The sequence below is a fragment of the Eptesicus fuscus genome, chromosome 7 (assembly GCF_027574615.1).
Source record: "Eptesicus fuscus isolate TK198812 chromosome 7, DD_ASM_mEF_20220401, whole genome shotgun sequence".
In the NCBI taxonomy this organism is placed as follows: Eukaryota; Metazoa; Chordata; class Mammalia; order Chiroptera; family Vespertilionidae; genus Eptesicus; species Eptesicus fuscus.
In genome coordinates this window covers 81,383,074-81,402,916 of record NC_072479.1, presented here as the reverse complement: position 1 = coordinate 81,402,916, position 19,843 = coordinate 81,383,074, and the positions used below count along the sequence as shown (strand labels likewise).

General features: G+C 41.1%; 1 protein-coding gene across 7 annotated transcripts in view; it reads right to left on the bottom strand.

Moving 5' to 3' along the window:
* Positions 1-313: 313 nt before the first annotated feature.
* The window catches only part of EPS8 (epidermal growth factor receptor pathway substrate 8), a 178,006-nt gene continuing 158,476 nt past the window's right edge, over positions 314-19,843 (bottom strand). For 6 of the 7 annotated variants that reach the window (XM_028143985.2, XM_054719243.1, XM_054719242.1 and 3 more), the window contains 4 exons: positions 14,996-15,218; positions 5,593-5,773; positions 3,651-3,780; positions 314-1,605 (listed from right to left, as the gene is read on the bottom strand). In XM_028143985.2, coding sequence (XP_027999786.2) covers positions 1,492-1,605; positions 3,651-3,780; positions 5,593-5,773; positions 14,996-15,218 — 648 coding nt within the window. In that variant the 3' untranslated portion in view covers positions 314-1,491. The remainder of the gene's footprint in view (positions 1,606-3,650; positions 3,781-5,592; positions 5,774-14,995; positions 15,219-19,843) is intronic. The other variant, XM_054719244.1, reaches the window with a different exon arrangement.

Here is a 19,843-nt window from a genome sequence, read left to right as displayed (position 1 = left end):
TTACCTATAAAATACAACTCACAGAGTTATAATAGATATCTAACAAAGCATTTCTGTGAAGCACTTGGTAATCATAAGTGCTATGTAAATTTGTGTTTACTACTGTGACCAACTGTGACTAGACAGTAGAAGGAAGAGCTAATGAAATAAGAGAGGTGAAAAGAAGAGAAACAATTGAAGAAAGTATTCTAGAGTGGTTTCTACCAACTCAAAAATACACTGAAAATCAGTTTTAAAAATATGAGTGAGCCTCTGTTTTTCTCATTCCATTCAACCTTGATCCCGTCTACACACCAAAGAATCATTTTGCCAGTGATGCAGAAACCATTTATTAATATACAGCAAATACTGTTTATTGCAGACTTTCCAGCTGACGCATGTGAAAAAGGCACTATGAAAATTAATGAATCTAGATAATCTCTCTAAATGGATTTATGTTAAAATATACAACATTCTTACATAACATCTGTTTTATATATGTGAAATAATATAACATTTAATGACAAAAATCGTGTTTCCAAAAATAACATTTGTTGAAGGTTAAGTATCTTTCTTTTCTATATCTAGAATCTTTCACAGGATTAACATATGTGTAAATTAAGTGTTTCTTATAACCAGAAAAACTTGACACAGATAAACACATAAAATGGCCCCAATTTCCTTTTAACAACTAACATGAATATTCAGAACTGAGACCTTCATTAAGCAAAATACTGTAACTCACACCAATGCAGGCTACTTCTGGGGACATAGTTTGAATATATATGACCTCTTTTCCACTTGTGCTTTCTCATATATAAGAACACAGAACAGATAATAAGCAGAATAGAAGCTAAATCAATATCCAAGCTATACAAGGAATTGTAAGCAACAGAGCCATGACAAAAAGAGAATGTCTCGGGAATGCTCCATAGGTTTATATTTGCACGTCCAAGGCCTTGTTGTATTTTTACAGTTCATTAAATGTTTTGATCTTTTAAAAAGTGTTGGCATAGAGAACTTTAAATAAATCAAAATATTCTATCATTGCGTATGTCAAACAAGAGACCCAAGTAAGCAGAAGCTAGCCTAAAGTAACTCTGCCCTGAATGACAGACACCATAGTCACAGGGAAATCCGGAATGGTTAGATTCTGAATCATGGGCGATGTCTTCCTTTTGCTGCAATACGTAAATTCACCACCGTCAGAAATGCCTGCCTATACACTGAGATGAGGATGAAATAATTAATCCAATAAAAAAAAACACCTCATCTTGGTTAAGAAAATATTTCCCAAGGGCAAAAAATTCAATGAGAATTTTTTCAGTTTTAATAAAAATAATGGGCCAGAAGCAAGTCCTCTACTTACTTATGTTTGCATTGTTATTTTTATGGCGATAAATAAAGTGTACCAGGAGATAAAACTCTGACATTCCCTTCATGGCTTCTTAAAACAAAGCACATTGGAATAATGCCAAAAATGTAAATGGAGTTTAAAAACAAACAAAGAAATTAGTGACTGCTTCCTTCATCAAAAGATTCCACTCCTGAATCACTAGCCGCAGCACTGATTTTTTCCTGTCGTCTTCGCATGATCTCTTGCAATTCAGAACTGCCGCTGCTATCCTGAAAAGCAAACGAGGTTCAGACAAGACGGTTACTGCTCTGTGCAGGCTGAAGGTCACAGCATCAAACAGCTCAGGGTAAAAGCCCTTTGTGTTTTTCTTCTAATATCTGTTAGAGGAAAAACTCAAGGCTGCCCTTCATGTAAGTGATGCTTCTGGGTGTCACTAACATATCACATTAATATATTTTTTTATTTATATAGTATCTTAGGGCATTCACTCATCATGACTTTCATTTGAACATGATGAGGATACATCAATAATACATGTGGACAGTCCTGGCTGGTATGGTTCAGTAGTTAAAGCATCGCCCTGACGGATCTCGGGTTTAATTCCTGGTCAAGGGCATGTCACTGAATTTCAGGTTTGATCCCTAGCCCCTACCAGGGTGAGTGTAGGAGGCCACCAATCTATATGTCTCTCTCACATCAATATTCCTCTCTCTCTCTCTCTCTCTGTCTGTCTCTCTCTCTCTCCCCCCTCCCTCCCTTCCACTCTCTCTGAAAATCAATGGAGAAAAATATCCTCGGGTGAGGATTAAAGACTAATAATAATACATGTTGACAGCTCTAGATCCCCTGGGAGAAAGAAGATATGTGTACAATAAGCATAATAGGATGGAAAATTATCAAAGAACCCTTGTTAGCTCTAAGAAGATAACTTAGACCCCTTTAGGGAATTCTAAATCAGGCCCAAAGACTGTCTCAGAACACACCAAGTTCCCCTCCACACAGTGCTGACCTTCTGACGTCAGCTTGGCTTTTCTCCTTTCCAAGACCTCCTGCAATCCCTGTGCATCCTCCTTATCCTGCTCTTATCAATCAAAGTTTCTGGGAACACAGGTAAGTAATCTAATAAATGAACTAGATGCAAGAGAAGGGCGTGGTGGGAAGGCAGCTGAGGAAGCTGAAGAACCTCAGGTAGTCAGTCTCTACCTCAATTCACAGCCAGGGAAACAGGAGCGAGACCAGGAGGACGTGGGCAGTCAGGGCAAATGACAATGACAGGGAGTCTGGACAAAAGGAATCCAGCAATGCTAGGAATACAGCACTTTTATCATACCCTGAGGAAGTATTTATACACTCTCAATAAAATTAGAATGTATTATAATGCTAACAAAACGGCCTCAGAAAAGATATGATTCCCTATTCATATTCCATATGCAGGGAGCCTGATACGTACAGATCAAAGCAGAAAAATTTCCAAGGGAAGTATAATTTTCCTGAATGAGACTAGTTACAGGGTTGTATGCATGAAACTATTTTACTCTGAGTTGAGTATTGAATTTACATAATATACCTGCTGGAGATAATCATGTTTCAATTTCACGCCAAAGCCTATATCCTTTCATTTGAGTCCAAGTAGAACGCTCATGGAAGCTATTAAGAGCTGTGAGATGTAAAGTTGGAAACTACCCCTACAAGGCCCATTTTTAAGTGGAGTAGAATAGTGGAAGCTTAAGGACGTAGAACCTAGAAAATATCTACTCTGCTTCTCCACAGACAACCAGGACTGAATAACTACTCTGAGGGCTCCCTATGCTCATATGTTCATGATGCCTCACTGGTATTTTCCCTCTGACTATTTAGATGGATAACGAGGCCTGAGACACACAGCCACGGTTTTAAGAACTTGTAACCTCTAACCTACTATAGTCTCCAAACTAAATATTAAGAACAGGCAAAAGAGTTCTGGCCGCTTAAGGCATTTACTCACTCAAAAGTAAATGTCCATTATTGTGTCAAAATGTAAATTCCTACAGAAATAGCTAATGCATATAAAATGGGAACATTACGTTTTCATTAACTGTCCAAAAGTATATGCCCAAGCTTCCTGTTATGCAAGCATTTATAACAAATTAATCTCCCTGCAAATGGTCACTGATGGTCCCCGGTGACAAATTACAAATGCTGAGTCAAACTTAATGCAGCTCTGTTCGGAAGGGAAACTGACCAATATGGACATAAACAGATGAGTCCAGAGCTTTCAATTAGCGTCCACACTCCTGACAAATGCCCACCACCACCTCAGGTTGACAAGTCCTACCTCTAATGCGGCTTTCTGTACGGTGATTTGGTTAAAGACTCTGGCCCCTTCCGGGCAGACTGTCTTCAGTTCATCTTTATTGAGAGAGAAAAGTTGTGCACCATTTAATACTCCAAGGCTATTGACAGTCCTAAAAAAAAAAGAACAAAGAAATAGAGGATTAGAAATACTGTCTATTAAAAAGAAAAGAGAGCATTTCTGGTCCTGCTATAACCTCTTTTCTAAGTGTTCCATACACTGGAACTCATCAAATGGTACTATACTGCTTAGTCCAGATAAGGACAGGGACATGCGTGATATGACCCTGAGGCTATATCACAGGGGTGGGGAACCTTTTTCCTGCCAAGAGCCATTTGGATATTTATAACATCACTAGAGGCCAAACGCACGAAATTCGTGCAAGAGTAGGCCTTCGCAACCACAGCAGCTGCCTCGATCCCGCAGCCCCGGCTTCGTCCAGAAGGTCGTTGGCTGTCCAGTCTAACTAGCATATTACACTTTTATTATTATAGATTCTGGAGCCACACAAAATTATAAACTTAAAAAGTAGCCTGCTATATTTGGTCAAACATTTAATAAACTCACCCCTAATGCCTTGGCAGGGCCAGACCAAATGATTTCACCAGCCTTATATGGCCCAGCCCTGCTATAGGAGTCTGAAGGATCAAAAAGGAGCCAATTGGTGTAGTATCATTATTGTTTAGGACCAATTCCTTGAAATTTTATGTTTCATAGGAAGAAGAGAGAACTTTCTAGGAAAAGGTAATGGACTAACCAGTGAATCTCACTATTAAGTCATTCTGGGCAAGTGAGTTTATAATACTCAAGTTTTCTTGAATATGTATTAGTTCAATAGTTTATTGTGTCAAAACCCATAAGCTGAAAAGAGTTCATCACCACCAAACAAGTATTACAAGAAATGTTAAGGGGTCTTCTTAATAATAAGAAAAAAGGTTTGAAAATATGAATAATAAACAGCCATAAAAAAGAATGAAACCTTACCATTTGCAACAGCATGGATGGACCTACAAGGTATTATGCTAAGTGAAATGAGTCAGTCAGAGAAAGACAAATACCATACGATTTCACTTACATGTGAAATCTAAAGAACAAAATAAACAAAACAGAAACAGACACAGTTGCCAGAGGGGAGGGAGTTGGGGGAATGGGTGAGAAAGGTGGAGGGATTGAGGAGTACAGATGGGTAGTTACAGAACAGTCACGGGGATGTGAAGCACAGCTTAGGGAATACAGTCAATAATACTGCAATAACTATGTATGGTGCCAGGTGGGTTCTGGAAATATCGGGGGGAACACTTTGAAAAGTATATGACTCTCTAACCACTGTGCTGAATACCTGAAACTAATACAAAATAAGACTGAATGTAAACTGTAATTGGCAAAAATTTTAAGTATTTAAAAAGAGTGTGTGCAGAGACTCAAAATCAAGTAAAGAGAGTTTAAAAAAAACAAACACATAAGCTGTTAACAAAAATAATAGGTAAGTTAGAAACTTTACCATGGGTTCACTAAAGGAAAAGACCAATTAGATTATGGTTCACAATAGGCAATGTTACCTATTTTTTATTTGCCTGGCACCTATATCCAGAGAGTCTGCTCTCTGCCCTACATGGTCCCGAGTCTGCCTAAGACAGTCCCTCCCAAGTGGCCTGAGAAGGGAGACGGGAAGCTGCAGTCTCAACACTGAAGGGGCCGGGGATGCGACACCACCATTCAGAATACAAGGTGCCCTTCAAAGGAGAGTTATTCCTGCTTCTTCCAATTCTTTTTTAGCTATAAACAGCTACAGCCATTTCCTGAGCATTAACAAAGGCTGTTTGGGCTCTTACATTTCTAGAGTCATTTGTGACATCTTGGTGACGAAACTGGAAACAATGCATGCTTACACACAAAACTGTGGAGAACTCCCAGAGAGACTTACACAGGGTTGAAGCCCTTTGACTGTAACCACGTCTTCACGTCCTCTGGTGTGGAGTCATAAGTGATGTTGACAACTGGCACATTCTGCCGTGGCACATGGAACTTCTTCTGGGCCGCACTCCGGCCAATGGTCAGCCTGTGGATGAGCTCGTCCTGCACCTCCTCCATCTGCGATTTTCTCCCTGGACACCGACACCGAGTAGGTTATTTCTGAAAACTCCTAACACATCTCACTCTTCAGAGTTACTCCCAGAGCCTTGTTAAATCTAACCCCTCCTCTCTCATTCCCAGCGGCTTCCTTGGTGCTCTTCACATTTAAGAGCCTCTGCCTGGAATGCCTCCTCCACACACAGCCATATGGTTCTCCTTCCCTCCCAATGCCAATAATCCTTCCACCCCATAGAACGTATATTAACTAGTGTTCCAACCATCTTTCCTCAGTTTCATCCTCACTCAGCACAAATTCCGTGATCAATTATTAAAACCACTCCCTAGCTTTTCTTTTCTCTCTTCATTGTACTCATTGGGCAGAACCCCAACGCTTGTTAAATCTAACTTTCTGCTTATTCTGTGCTTGCACCTGCCCACTGAGTATAACACAAGAATGCTGAATGGTCTCATGTTAAATTCATGAATGTGAACCTCAACTGGGTTGTTAACGCCCTCTGACAATCACACTACATTTCCTTAGGCCAGTGGTCTCCATTGCTGGAAAGTTTGACCCCAGAAGCCATCTGACAATGGCTGGAGCCACTTTTGGATGCCACCGTTGGGGTGATGGGTAGAGGCCTGGGATGCGCAGAACAATCTACAATGCACGGGTCAGTCTCCTGCAGCAGAATTATCCAGCCCAAAATGTCAACAGGGCTCAGGTTGAGAAATGCTGTGCTAGACATATAATTTCCCCACTTTTCCACAAGTATTGACTATCTCTTTTCTCTGTAAACCTCCAGCACCTTACTACCCAATCCTTACCGTAAACTGACAATCTCATTTTTCTAATTTCTGAAAAAATATTTAAAAAGTTAGAAGAGAATCTCCCTAAGTTTCCTTACAGCTCTCCTCACCGCCCAGCATGTCCCCCGCACTTGCTGCCTTTCTCCTTCCTTCCTATTACACGATTGATGGGCTGTTCCGGTGCTCCTCGGGCCACCCCCCTACACACGCAGGCCCCAGGTCCTCCATTTAAATATTGGACAGTTATGTCTCCTCTACTTATCTTGGGTCACCAATTTCCCTCTTGCACTAAATCATTTCATCAGCACACTAACATGCTATGATTTTCTTATTATTTCTCACCTTTAAATAAGCCCTTTCTTGACCCCATGCTCCCTCCAGCTCCTGCCCATTTCTCTGCTCTCCTTTCAGCAAAACTCTCTGAAAAGCTGTCTATATGAGTTCACTCCCACTTCCATTCTCCAATGTTCTCTTACATTCACTGTCATTGGGCTCCTGGCCCTCCACGACACTTTGCTAAACTCCAGTGGTAGATTCCCAGTCCTTGTCTCACTTAACCTATCAGCAACATTGAGGGAGGCGATCCCCCCGAAACACTTCTTGTGGCCTTCAGACACCACTCTCCTGATATGTCTCCCTGGGCCTCTCCTTCTCAGTGTCCTTTGCTGGATAATCTCATCTCCTAAGTAACATGGAAGTACCCCAGGGCACCCTGGGACCTCCTCTCTGCCTGCACGCCACCAGTGACCCCTGGGACTAGGCTCAGGGCTTTAAATGCCACTGAAAAGCTAATGCTGAGCACGATGATTTCTCCAGTCCAGAAGCTCCTGGGACTTTGGATCCACACGCCGACGGCCTCCTTGATGGCCATTTAGATGTGTACTAGAGATCTCGAATATAACACGTCCAATTCTACCTGCTTATCTTCTTCCTGGAGCTTGCTTTTATGCTAGACTTCCCAATTTAGTTAAGGATAATTCTATTTTTCCAGTTCCTGTGGCAGAATATCACTGAGCTATGCTGAGTCCCTTTTGTCCTTGATAACATCCAATCCATCAGCACATCCTGTTAATCCTGCCATCAAAATATAACAAATACCCAACCACTCCACTCCATTGTTTTTTTCCATTACCAGCTTGGTCTAAGCCACCAGCCTATTCACAGCTCTCCCTGCTTCTCCTCTCCACCACCCACCTCTTGCTCTTCATGCTTTTCTCAATACAACAGCTGAAATGATCTTTTTAAAAATGTAAGTCAGATATTACAACTCTTCTCCTCCAAGTTACTCCCAGGAAAAGGCCCTCCATGACCTCCAACCCCTCCACTCTCATTCCCAGTGGCTTCCTTGGTGCTCTTCACGTTTAAGAGCCTCTGCCTGGAATGCTTCCTCCACACACAGCCATATGGTTCTCCTTCCCTCCCTTAGATTTCCCCCTTTAAAACTGCAACCTGCTCCCCATCACAGGCTTTATCAATCTTGGTCACTTAGCACCTTCTAATGTTCACTATCAATTTATCCACCTACTAGTATCTACCTACCTACCTACCTACCTACCTATCTCCTTTCATTAAAACAGATGCCTGAGGTGAAAAGCAAGTTTGGCTGTTTTGTTTGCTTTATCTGGAACAGTGTAGGAATTCAATAAATAACCTCTGACTAAATGAATGAATGAGGCATTCTGCTGACGTTTTCACTGAGACTTTGAAAAACATGATTAACAAAGCCCTAAAATAGATAAGAAAATGAATGCCAAAAGAGGAGAAATGATGTGTCAGAACCACATTGTTAATTAGTAGTAGAATTTAGCAAGAACTGGTTTTTCTGACTTTGACTCAGCGAGTTTATGGCCATAGTCATTGAAACTACCTTTGACTTACCTACTACGACTCTCCCCTACTTATTTTATGCTTAAGGAAAGGATGCATACATGAACATATCTTTATGAGAAAAATGGGGAAGGAATAAGCGCATGGGAAGGGGGAGAATATGTTTGTGTATTTAAAAAATACACACACAGATATATTATTTGTATATCACCTTCAAGGATTAAGTACAAAGACCTGATATGTAGTAATCCACTTGACTAGTTAACTTGTTACGTGGCAATGACCAGGTCATGAAGAGAGCTTTTTGTGACCATTACACTATGATTCCCCCCTCCCCCATCCTCCCCCGAGGAGAGTGCTTTAGGAAGTGTTTGTTGTCCCTGAGAAATAAGTGAAAGTGTGACAAAACTCATACAGTGTTATTTCAGTCTGCTTTTAAAATGCTTCAAGTATTCAGGAAACTTTTTGAAGAAGTCATCAAAAGAAAATAGGAGAAAGGAAGAGAGGGAGGGAGGGATGGACAGAGGGAGGGAGGGATGGAAAAAAGGGAGTGATGCAGGGAGGGAGGGAGGGGAGGAAGAAGGGAGGAGGGAGGGAGGGAGGGAAAGGAGGAGGGAGGGAAGAAGGGTGAGAAGGAGGAAGGGAGGGAGGATGAGAGGGCTACAAGGGGTGACAGGAACTGTTATGGATTGTCACATTTAAGTAACTCATTGCATGCATTTCATTTGTTAACTCTTTCAAATCACATCATACTTTTTCAAAGGAATAAAAAAGAAAAATGATCACTACACTAAAAGATTTATTTTCTTGTCTATTGACTCGGCCACTGCGTGATCACCTGTGGTCTGCCCACACCACGGTCATTTTCCGGGGAGTATAAACACCTCTTGTAATGGGCCCTGGCTTTGGTCTCCATTGGCGATGTTCTGGTACACAACAACAAACCAGACTAACTTTACAACTCTTTCTAAAATGACACTTCTGATTACAAATGATTAAACTCAAATAATAAGGGCTAACATTTCAAAGGCATGGAAGAAATGCAAAACAACTAAAGCACTGATATCTTCAAATTGAGGAGAGAAAAGCCTTTTGAACCCTCCGGTAGATCTATTTGAAAAGTTTATATGACACGGGCCTCCGAGCAGATAGCGGGAAGAGGCAAAAGGAGTCTGGTTCTTGCTACTTGCTACCTTTTACAAACTGCCATGCTGACCTTTCCCCCTTATTCTTGGCTGTTTGGTAACATTTTTATGCGGGAGTGTTGGCTTTGCAGTTCCTTCCATTTTCTTTTATCACAAGTCAGGCAGTAAGCAGAGGACAGTGCAGGCAGTATAGTTGTATACTTTGACAGAACTCAGGCAATCAGTTAATACACGCGTCTACCTGGTTCTAAAGGACTGCTGAGACCAGCCATTCAGAAAATTAACTGTTCTCCAAAAGTACTCGAAAAGAAGCTATCCAAAAATACTTATTTTATAAAATGAAATATATTTATTTAATGTCAAACCATATTTTTGAGATATCTTTAAAAGGAATTTTATGTAAGTAAATACGAAATTTTTATTATTATTTTAAGGAAGCAAGTACATGCGTTAATTTTGCGAGAGATGTTATGTTTTATAGAGCAAAGTCCCTCTTTTACTTATGAAAAACAGACTTGAAAATGATGAGTCACAATTACCAGGAGAGTTCTCTATCTTTAAAGTATTCTAACTATCCTCTTTCCCATTAGGTTATTCTTAGTTTCTTAGACTAGGACAAAGAACAAACTGTCCCAACCCACAGGCCGTCCAAATGGGGGCTGGATGCCTGTGAACTCTGATCTGGGGCCTGGAAAGACTGTCACGGTATCAAAGATTACTGTGCTGACGTATCCAACGAGGGAAATGTTATAAACTTGTGGCAAGAATGAAGAAAGAACAGTAATTTCTAACAGGAAATGTCTTTCCCATAGGGAAATCAATAAAAACATTTATAGAACTTTCTCATCACCAAACTATGTCTTCTGTGTCTTTGAAAAAATATAAACATCTTTAAAAAATACACAAATATTTTTTTTTAAATTTAGTAGCATATACTTACACACACTTACACACATTCTCACCCACACGTTGGTTTTAGCTGCAAAGAGTTCATTGTTTTTCCAAAATTTCGTTTTTCCGTTAGTTTTTTTGGTAAGATCAAAATGTAGATAAGAAGGTGATTTTAAATTGGCTCACCCCTCGGGAGAGATGGTATTGTATAAAATAGGCTTACACTTCACCCACTTAACCAGGATTTCTAGAACAATTAAGTAATAATAGTTTTACTTGTTCTTTTTCTTTCTTTTTTAATTTATCAAAATTGGCCACAACTGAATAGAAGTGGCTGGTATTTACTGAGGTGAGAAAAACAGTAGGATAAAATGGGAGTGAAAGATTCAGTGATTTGGTTTTGAATTTGAATCTTAAGCATTAAATCACAACTATAAAGTTAACTAGAGATCCAGTGCATGAAATTTGTGCACTTGGCGGGGGGGGGGGGGAGGCCCTCAGCCCGGCCTGAGCCCTCTCGCAGAGAGTGGGCCTAACCTGTCAGTCTGACATCCTTAGCACTGCCACAGAGGCGGGAGAGGCTCCCGCCACCGCTGCTGCACTCACCAGCTGTCAGCCCACCTTCTGGCTGAGGAGTGCTCCCCGTGTGGGAGCACACTGACCACCAGGAGGCAGCTCCTGCATTGAGCATCTGCCCCCAGGTGGTCAGTGCACATCACAGTGACCGGTCATTCCACCGTCTGACTGAAACCGGCTCTCTGACATCCCCTGAGGGGTCCCAGATTGTGAGAGGGCACAGGCCAGGCCAAGGGGCCCCTGCACAATCGGGGCCGGGGAGGGATGAGGGAGGATTCCAGGGCATGTCCAGCCCATCTCGCTCAGTCCTGATAAATCAGACCCCAGCAGCAAGCTAACCTACCAGTCAGAGTGTCTGCCCCCTAGTGGTCAGTGCACATCATAGCAACTGGTTGAATGGTTGACTGTCTGCCCCCAGTGGTCAGTGCAAGTGGTTGAGCGCCCTTAACATATCATTAGCATACTATGCTTTGATTGGTTGAACGGCCAACCAGACACTTAGCATATTAGGCTTTTATTATATAGGACTAGAGTCCCGGTGCACGAAATTCATGCACAGGGGGAGTTGTCCCACAGCCCAGCCTGCACCCTCTCCAATCTAGGACCCCTAGAGGAATGTCCGACTGCCCGTTTAGTTGGACATCCCTCTCACAATCCAGGACTGCTGGCTCCCAACTACTCGCCTGCCTGCCTTCCTGATTGCCCCTAACCGCGTCTGCCTCCCAGCCTGATCACCCCCTAACCACTCCCCTGCCAGCCTGATTAATGCCTAACTGCTCCCCTGCCAGCCTGATTGCCCCTAACTGCCCTTCCCTGCAGGCCTGGTCACCCCTAATTGCCCTCCCCTGCAGGCCTGGTCACCCCTAATTGCCCTCCCCTGCAGGCCTGGTCACCCCTAACTGCCCTCCCCTGCAGGCCTGGTCCCCCCCAATTGCTCTCCCCTGCAGGCCTGGGTCCCCCCCAACTGCCCTTCCCTGTAGGCCCAGTCACCCCCAACTTCCCTCCTCTGCCAGCTTGGTCATCCCTAACTGCCCTCCCTTGCAGGCCTGGTCCCTCCCAACTGCCCTCCCATGATGGCCATCTTGTGGTGGCCATCTTGTGTCCACATGGGGGCAGGATCTTTGACCACAGGGGGCTAGCCATCTTGTGTATTAGAGTGATGGTCAATCTGCATATTACTCTTTTATTAGATAGGATGGTTTCAATACATGTATCAGGATATATCAGATGAGAGTTGATATGAAGACAAATTTGGAATTCATTCCTTTTCCACCAACACAAAGAGTATGGAAAGAAAGGGAAACAGACTGATCATCTATAGTAAAAGTAAGTTTATGGAGAAAAGAACCCAGAACGGAGCTCCAGGAGAGGCCATATTGAGAGAATGAAAAATATCCTTTAGAAACACACACACACACACACTTTATATACTAAACTAGAGGCCCGGTGCATGAAATTCGTGCACGGAGGGGGGTTGTCCCTCAGCCCAGCCTGTACCCTCTCCAATATAGGACCCCTTGAGGGATGTCTGACTGCCCGTTAAGGCCCGATCCCGGTGGGCAGTCAGATCCCTAAACGGGCAGTCAGACATACCTCTCACAATCCAGGACTGCTGGCTCCCAACTGCTTGCCTGCCTGCCTTCCTGATTGCCCCTAACCACTTCTGCCTGATCACCCCCTAAAAACTCTGCTGCCAGCCTGTTTGCCCCCAACTTCCCTCCTCTGCCGGCCTTGTCACCCCTAACTGCCCTCTCTTGCAGGGTTGATCACCTCCAACTGCCCTCCCTTGCAGGCTTGGTCCCTCTAAACTGCCCTCCCTTGCAGGCTGGGTCCCTCCCAACTGCCCTCTCCTGATGGCCATCTTGTGGTGGCCACCTTGTGTCCACATGGGGCAGGATCTTTGACCACATGGGGGCAGCTATATTGTGTGTTGCAGTGATGATCAATCTGCACATTACTCTTTTATTAGATAGGATAGAGGCCTGATACAGGGGTGGGGGCCAGCTGGTTTGCCCTGAAGGGCATCCCGGATCAGGTGGGGGTTCCCTTGGGGTGTGGGGTGGCCTGAGCGAAGGGCCTGTGGTGGTTTGCAGGCCGGCCACGCCCCCTAGCAACGCAAGTGGGAGGGCCTGGTATCTGGAATTTATTTTCCTTCTACAATTGAAACTTTGTAGCCTGGAGCAGAACCAAGCCTGGGGCTCCTTCCAAGGCTGGCAGCCATTTCTGTCGGGGTTATAATTGAAACTTTGTTGCCTTAAGCGGGTGGACCCGGCCAGGGTGTGCAGAAAGTTTTGCTTCCCCTGTTGCTGGTGGCAACTCTGGCCTGCTCTCTCAAGCTCCATTCTGCTGCCATTTGTTTGAATTTGTTTACCTTCTATAATTGAAACTTTGTAGCTTGAGTGGAGGCTTAGGCCTGGCAAGGGCAGGCGGAAAGCTTGGCTTCCTCTGTTACCTAGGAAACCTTGCTCTCTGTGGCTGTAGCCATCTTGGTTTGGGTTAATTTGCATACTCGCTCTGATTGGATGGTGGGTGTGGCTTGTGGACGTGGCTTGTGGTGTGTTGGAGGTATGATCAATTTGCATATTTGTCTATTATTAGATAGGATATCCTTTACACACACCCACTCTTTATACACTAAATATCCTTCACACACACACACACACACCCTTTATATATTACTTTATATATTACATATCCTTTACACACACACACCAGAGTGAAGAAATGCCTTCCTGGTTCCAGTTTTCCAAGAATTTTTATCTATAAAATATAGATCATGCAAAATAATTTTATAATGCTTATAAAACATAATTTAAAGAGTAAATGGACCAGATATATACAATAAGGTATAGCAAAATAAAAATTATCTTAGGATTATCTTTAGTTTTCAAATTATCTACATTGCTATTCCCAGTACTAAGAAGGATAATCCAAACTTGGTCACAGTGTTTTTTCTTTTTATTTAAATCTGGTTTTCACAGAAACCATTCAAATTTAAATTTATGAAAGATTAAAGTTAAAATATAAATTACATAAAATCTGAAACCAGAGACCAAATTTGAAACTGCTATTGGCAAAATGATCATATTAAGTTAGTATTCCTGTATATATATATGTGTGTGTGTGTATATATATATATATGTGTGTGTGTGTGTGTGTATATATATATATATATATATATATATATATATATATATATAATGTGAGAATAGTAAATATAAGGAAAAGGAGCAGGAAAACTATGGTGATGATATCAGCAAATATTTACTGACTGCTTATAACGTGGTATATTGGTCAAAATCAACCAGGGCTTTTCTACCTCAACACCACTGACATTTTGGGCCAGATAATTCTGTTGGGGATTGCAGGGAAAAAGGTCCTGTTCATTTTAAGATACTGCTAAACCTCCCTGGATCTGCCTATTAGATGTCAGTAGCATCTACCCAACTGTGATCAAAGTACATCTTCAGACAATACCACATGTCCCTGGGGGGAAGGGGGTAAAATCACTCCTGACCAAGAACAACTGATCTAAGTGCTTCCTATGCATTATCTCATTGAATCTTCACAATCACCCATAGAAGTAGAAACCATTATTTCCCCCCATTTTTCAGATATCGAAGTACAGAGGATTATTAAATGGTTGAAGGACACACAGTCAGTAAGTGATGTGTCACTGTGCACACTCAAGTATGTGTGGTTCCAGAGTCTTCATCCCGCCACCACGACCGTGTTAGAATATGTGTAGAAATACACACACTGGAGGACAGAGCTTCCTGTTTTTCAGAACTACTTGGAGGATTAAAAAAACGAGGTGAAAATCTTTGCAATCTACTGAGCATGATGCACGTATAAAGGACTGTTATTTATATTTAATGTTTAGTGCCAGTAAAACCAATAATAAACAATATTTTACCTAGCAGTGCTTTTACCTTGCAGAACGCACTGTGCAGATTTTATGCGCTCCTTCCCCCCACCCCACCCCCCCGCCCACCCCGGGGAACTTACGGTCCACGGGCAGCTGTTTGTGCCTCTGGCTGTCTCGCATAAAACTGCCACCACTCTCACTGGAGCTGCTGTTCTGACGGGTGACGTTTGCAGGGGCCTTTGACACAGGAACAGGTGCTGGAGTGGTGGGCGGGAGGGGGACAGGGACAGGAGCTGGTGTTGGAGGAGGTGATGGAGCAGAGGGAGGGTCAGTGGGTTTTGGACCATACTCCATCCTTTGCTTCTGTAAAAAGACAAACAATTAATTTGAAGTTGTAAAAACATAAACCTAGTCTAGGAAACAAAGTATACTTTGACAGGACATTTTTGGCAATTTATTTGTAAACTTAATTGCAAATTTATATATGTATGTATATACATACAAATAGCAAATTTATATATGTATGTGTATACACACAGACATATACACACACATCCCAGTCCTGTTTAGTATAATAATCATTAAAAAATGAATACTCTATGTACTTACTCAAAATCAAAATGTAAGTTAAGGAGTCAAAAGAATATATCAATAGGAAATAGAAGCATTAATAATAATAACAAATGTTAAGAAAACTAAATTTGAACTTGGAATCATACACAACCAGGGTAGGTCAAAGGATTTCTGATTATTTCATAATTTCCATTAATAAAAACTTCTCATTGCACTGGAAGGCTAAATATCAATAACTAAATAGAGCATTACCTATTCCTTACTTTAAATGTATGTTATATTAAAATTGTTTAATTTTGTTTCTGTGTAATTTGTTAAGAAGAGGGGCAATATTTCAGTAGCTAAAAGAACTGTGCTGTAAAGTAAGCAAGCAATTTTTAAATGTTCATTTATTCAAGTCATAACTCTGTGCCATCATCTTAATGCTAATTTCTTACAATTAGATATTTTCTGTGTTAAAATGGGAATGTTGTGGATGGATAGTGCTGAGGGTAACAGTACGTCTAATTAAATGATGATGACTGAAACTCAAAAACATATATTAGAACAAAGGCCATATGGGGATTTGTATTAGAAAACATGGATGCGATAGAATACACAATAACTTTCAGTAACTTGCAAATCACTATAGGCTATTATAAAACAGTATTCATGTATATTCCCTCTTAAACCACACACAATAGCTAAAACTTTAAATAAAATAATTTTAACTAATAGAAAACTGCATTAAAACAAGTTCCAAATTCGCAAAAGGCACTTATTTTGTTGTAGCGTCAAATATACAGAGCAATGGACCTGTAATCTGCATAAAGTTTAGATACTGCACTCAAACCATTTTAGTTATTCTAAATCCAGGATTAGCAGATAAAGTGCAAAATGCAGGCCTTTTGGTAATCTGGTCCTTTGGTTAGAAAAGTACTATTTACTTTTAATTTCTAAATTGGCCCAAATATAAGGTAATGGTGATATTTAGAGGCCTCCCCAATTTCCACAGAGATCAAAAACATAAAAATACACACCACACACAAATATCACTTTTAATTAAATCATTATTCAAAAAACAACACACCAACCATCATCACAGTCCGCTTCACAGCAAATGAGTAACACCTGTGGAAACCAGCGTGGGCAGGACCTTGGCTCTTTTCTGCTGTCTCTTTAAAAGCTACGACTCACCAGCCAGTGGGTGGAGAAGGTGGGAAGGGTACAAAGCAAGGATGAAAGCAGAATCGAGAGGTGTTTATAATGCTGCTAGGTACTGGAAGGGGGAAGGAGAGCGGCTGCGATTCATGGAGCACGCCATGGAGTTAGATGCGAGAGAAGCAGAAATTGCTGACCCCTTCAGCATTCAAGGCCTAGAAACATTTCTAATATATTAAATAAAAGAGTTTATTTCATTATGATGATTATTCCCCACAAAACAATGTCCCTATATTTGGGCCAATAAAATATTTAAAGCAAACCAAATACAGCAAACATCACCAAAATGTAATACTTAGCACACACCAAAGTCATCTGATTAAAATATATGCAATGTTCCCTTGACGGGAATGTCCTTTGCACATAATAACATGAAGGGTTAGTGAATTCTCACAATAGGATTTCAAAAATGTCAGAGTTTAAATCGCTGTTTTTAAAGATTAAACAAGCAAACAAAAAATGCTATCAGCTCTGCATTCTATAATATGATTCATATTTTCGGCTTTCATAAAAATAAGAACAGCTAGTGTTCTGCTATCAACATAATACTGTGGAAAACTGAATCCACTGTGTGTTACTGTCACAATCGAGCCCGGAGACAGGCTCACCAGCTCTCTGTGCCTCACTTCGTTCTCCTGTCACTGCTACATAATGCAACTTCATCGGTAACCCAACAGAACCAGAGGCTTCAACAGTACACATATATGTATATTCGATTAACCATATATGTATATTCAAAGAAACCATATGAAAATTTTTCATAAACTATGCCATACATTTTTACTTGCATATTTTCCCCTTTTCTTTTTTTTAAATGCTTTTATTGATTTCAGAGAAGAAAGGAGAGAGATAGAAACATCAATGATGAGAGAGAATTATCAATTGGCTGCCTCCCTCCTGCAAACCCCACATGGGGGATTGAGCCCACAACCTGGGCATGTGCCCTGACAGGGAATCGAACCAGTGATCTCCTGGTTCATAGGTCAATGCTCAATCACTGAGCCACACCAGCCGGGCTATTTTCCCCTTTTCTTGATTCTTCCTGCCTCAAGCTTCCAACCCCTGAAATGAAAAGGGGGAAACGTGCCTTCTTGACACCTTCTTCTGAAATGGCAACCAAGTCAGCTTTTCTTTGGAAGGGGGGGGGAAATAGAATCACTATTGACCCTCGGATTCACTTTTCTATGTTCCTTCCTATCTTCTCCACTCCGCTCTACCTATCATCCATTGCACTGATCTTCCATTCAGTATTTCTGTCTCTTGCCTATTTTTGGTCGGAGGTAGAGAACTGATGACTCCAATGTAGCCTCAGCTAATGGAATGTTTTGGAGAGCAACGGCACCCTCTGCCCTCCTCCTGAACCAAGGGTGCTGGAACTTCAAAACCAAAAAAGAAATCTTGGCTAATTCCTCCCAGTTTGCCCAGGAATTTCTCAGTATTAGCACTGAAAGTCTACGTCCCTACAAACCCTTCAGTTCTGAGCAAACAGATGATTGGTCAGCTTGGTGTTGACCTATTTTTATACCATATCTGTTGCTTCCAACTCTTGCCTTTTATCTCCCACACACATATTTAAAGTTCTGTTTAAAACAAAATCTGGCTTTTTTCTTTCTCTGAAATAGGTCAGAATTACTAGACTCCATGGAAAATTTACTTTCCTAATGATAATTAAGTCAGAATGAGTCACTTTTCTTCAGCCACTGAAGCTCAGTAGGAATTCTCCAGGATTAAAGAAAGGTATTTGGAGATAAGCTCCTGTGAGACACTGCTTCCCAGGGGAAACTATGCAAGCAAGCCCAACAGAGCCATTAAAACGGAACTATTCTTAAAAACTTAACCTACACATTTTTTCTTCTAAATTTGGTCTCTTTGGAACTTTGCGGTGAAAACTAGGCACAGCTGGAACATTTGGAGGGTGTTAAGTCCAGAGATGGAATTCAAAAAATTATATTAAAAAGAAGTGCCACAAGGGAACAAATGCGGGTTACCTCTGACAGCTCCCCAAGTAATTGCTATTAGAAAAGTAGAGCAAATCACATCACAGGAGAAAGTTAACATGGGAGATAGAACTAAAATAATATCAGTTATACTTCACATCAAATATCAGAAAATGTTAGCAAATTAGTTTGTGACAGTAAAATTACCTGCCCACAAATCAACCAGTGAAGGAGCTTGTAAAAATATAATTAACTTCCACCACTCGGATCCAGCCATGGAAAACTAATTATATAGACTCCCTGGACAGTGCAAACAGTATAGAGCAGTGGTCGGCAAACTCATTAGTCAACAGAGCCAAATATCAACAGTACAACGATTGAAATTCTTTTGAGAGCCCAATTTTTTAAACGTAAACTTCTTCTAACACCACTTCTTCAAAATAGACTTGCCCAGGCCATGGTATTTTGTGGAAGAGCCACACTCAAGGGGCCAAAGAGCCGCATGTGGCTCGCTAGCCGCAGTTTGCTGACCACGGGTATAGAGTATTTCAGTAACTATTTGTGTATTAGAGTATTATGTTTTTAAAATATTAAGATATAGGTTCATCTTATTCTTGCACTTATAGAGAATACACACAGAGTACCTTAAATATAAGACTAATTCTTCTGTAAAGATGATTTTACAAAAGGAAATATATATATCTATGATTTAGTTTTGAACTTGTGAGCAGTCTAAACAGGAAATTTTATAATTCTGTAAATGTGCATGTTGGGCAGTAATTTGTATAGATATCTATACACAGGGGTGGGCAAAGGTAGGTTTACAGTTGTACTACAAATAAATAATACAATAATTAATAAATAATAATACAAGAGTAAACTGTATTTCATGTACTCACAAATGTAAGCCTACTTTTGCCAACCCTTGTATAGACAGAATTTATTTGTGAAAATCTCAACACATGAGGCAAAATACAAAGTAACCATCCTTGACTAAAAGCCATGCCTCTAGTTAACTGATGATAGAGTGCTCTGAGCTTACTAGTAATTTAAAATGTTTTTAAGTAACTGAATATTATCAGTTGGTCTGCTGGAATGAATATGAAGGCATTTTACTAAAATGGTCACTCTGCCCAGCTGTATCTGAATGTCTGGACTGAGCGTGAAAAAGAGCATTCAAAACATTCATAACATGAAATTAGAAGAGCTAGTGGTTCAGCAAGTTACCAGTAGAAAATATTTCCACTTTTACTTGAGAGCTATTTTTACATGGATATA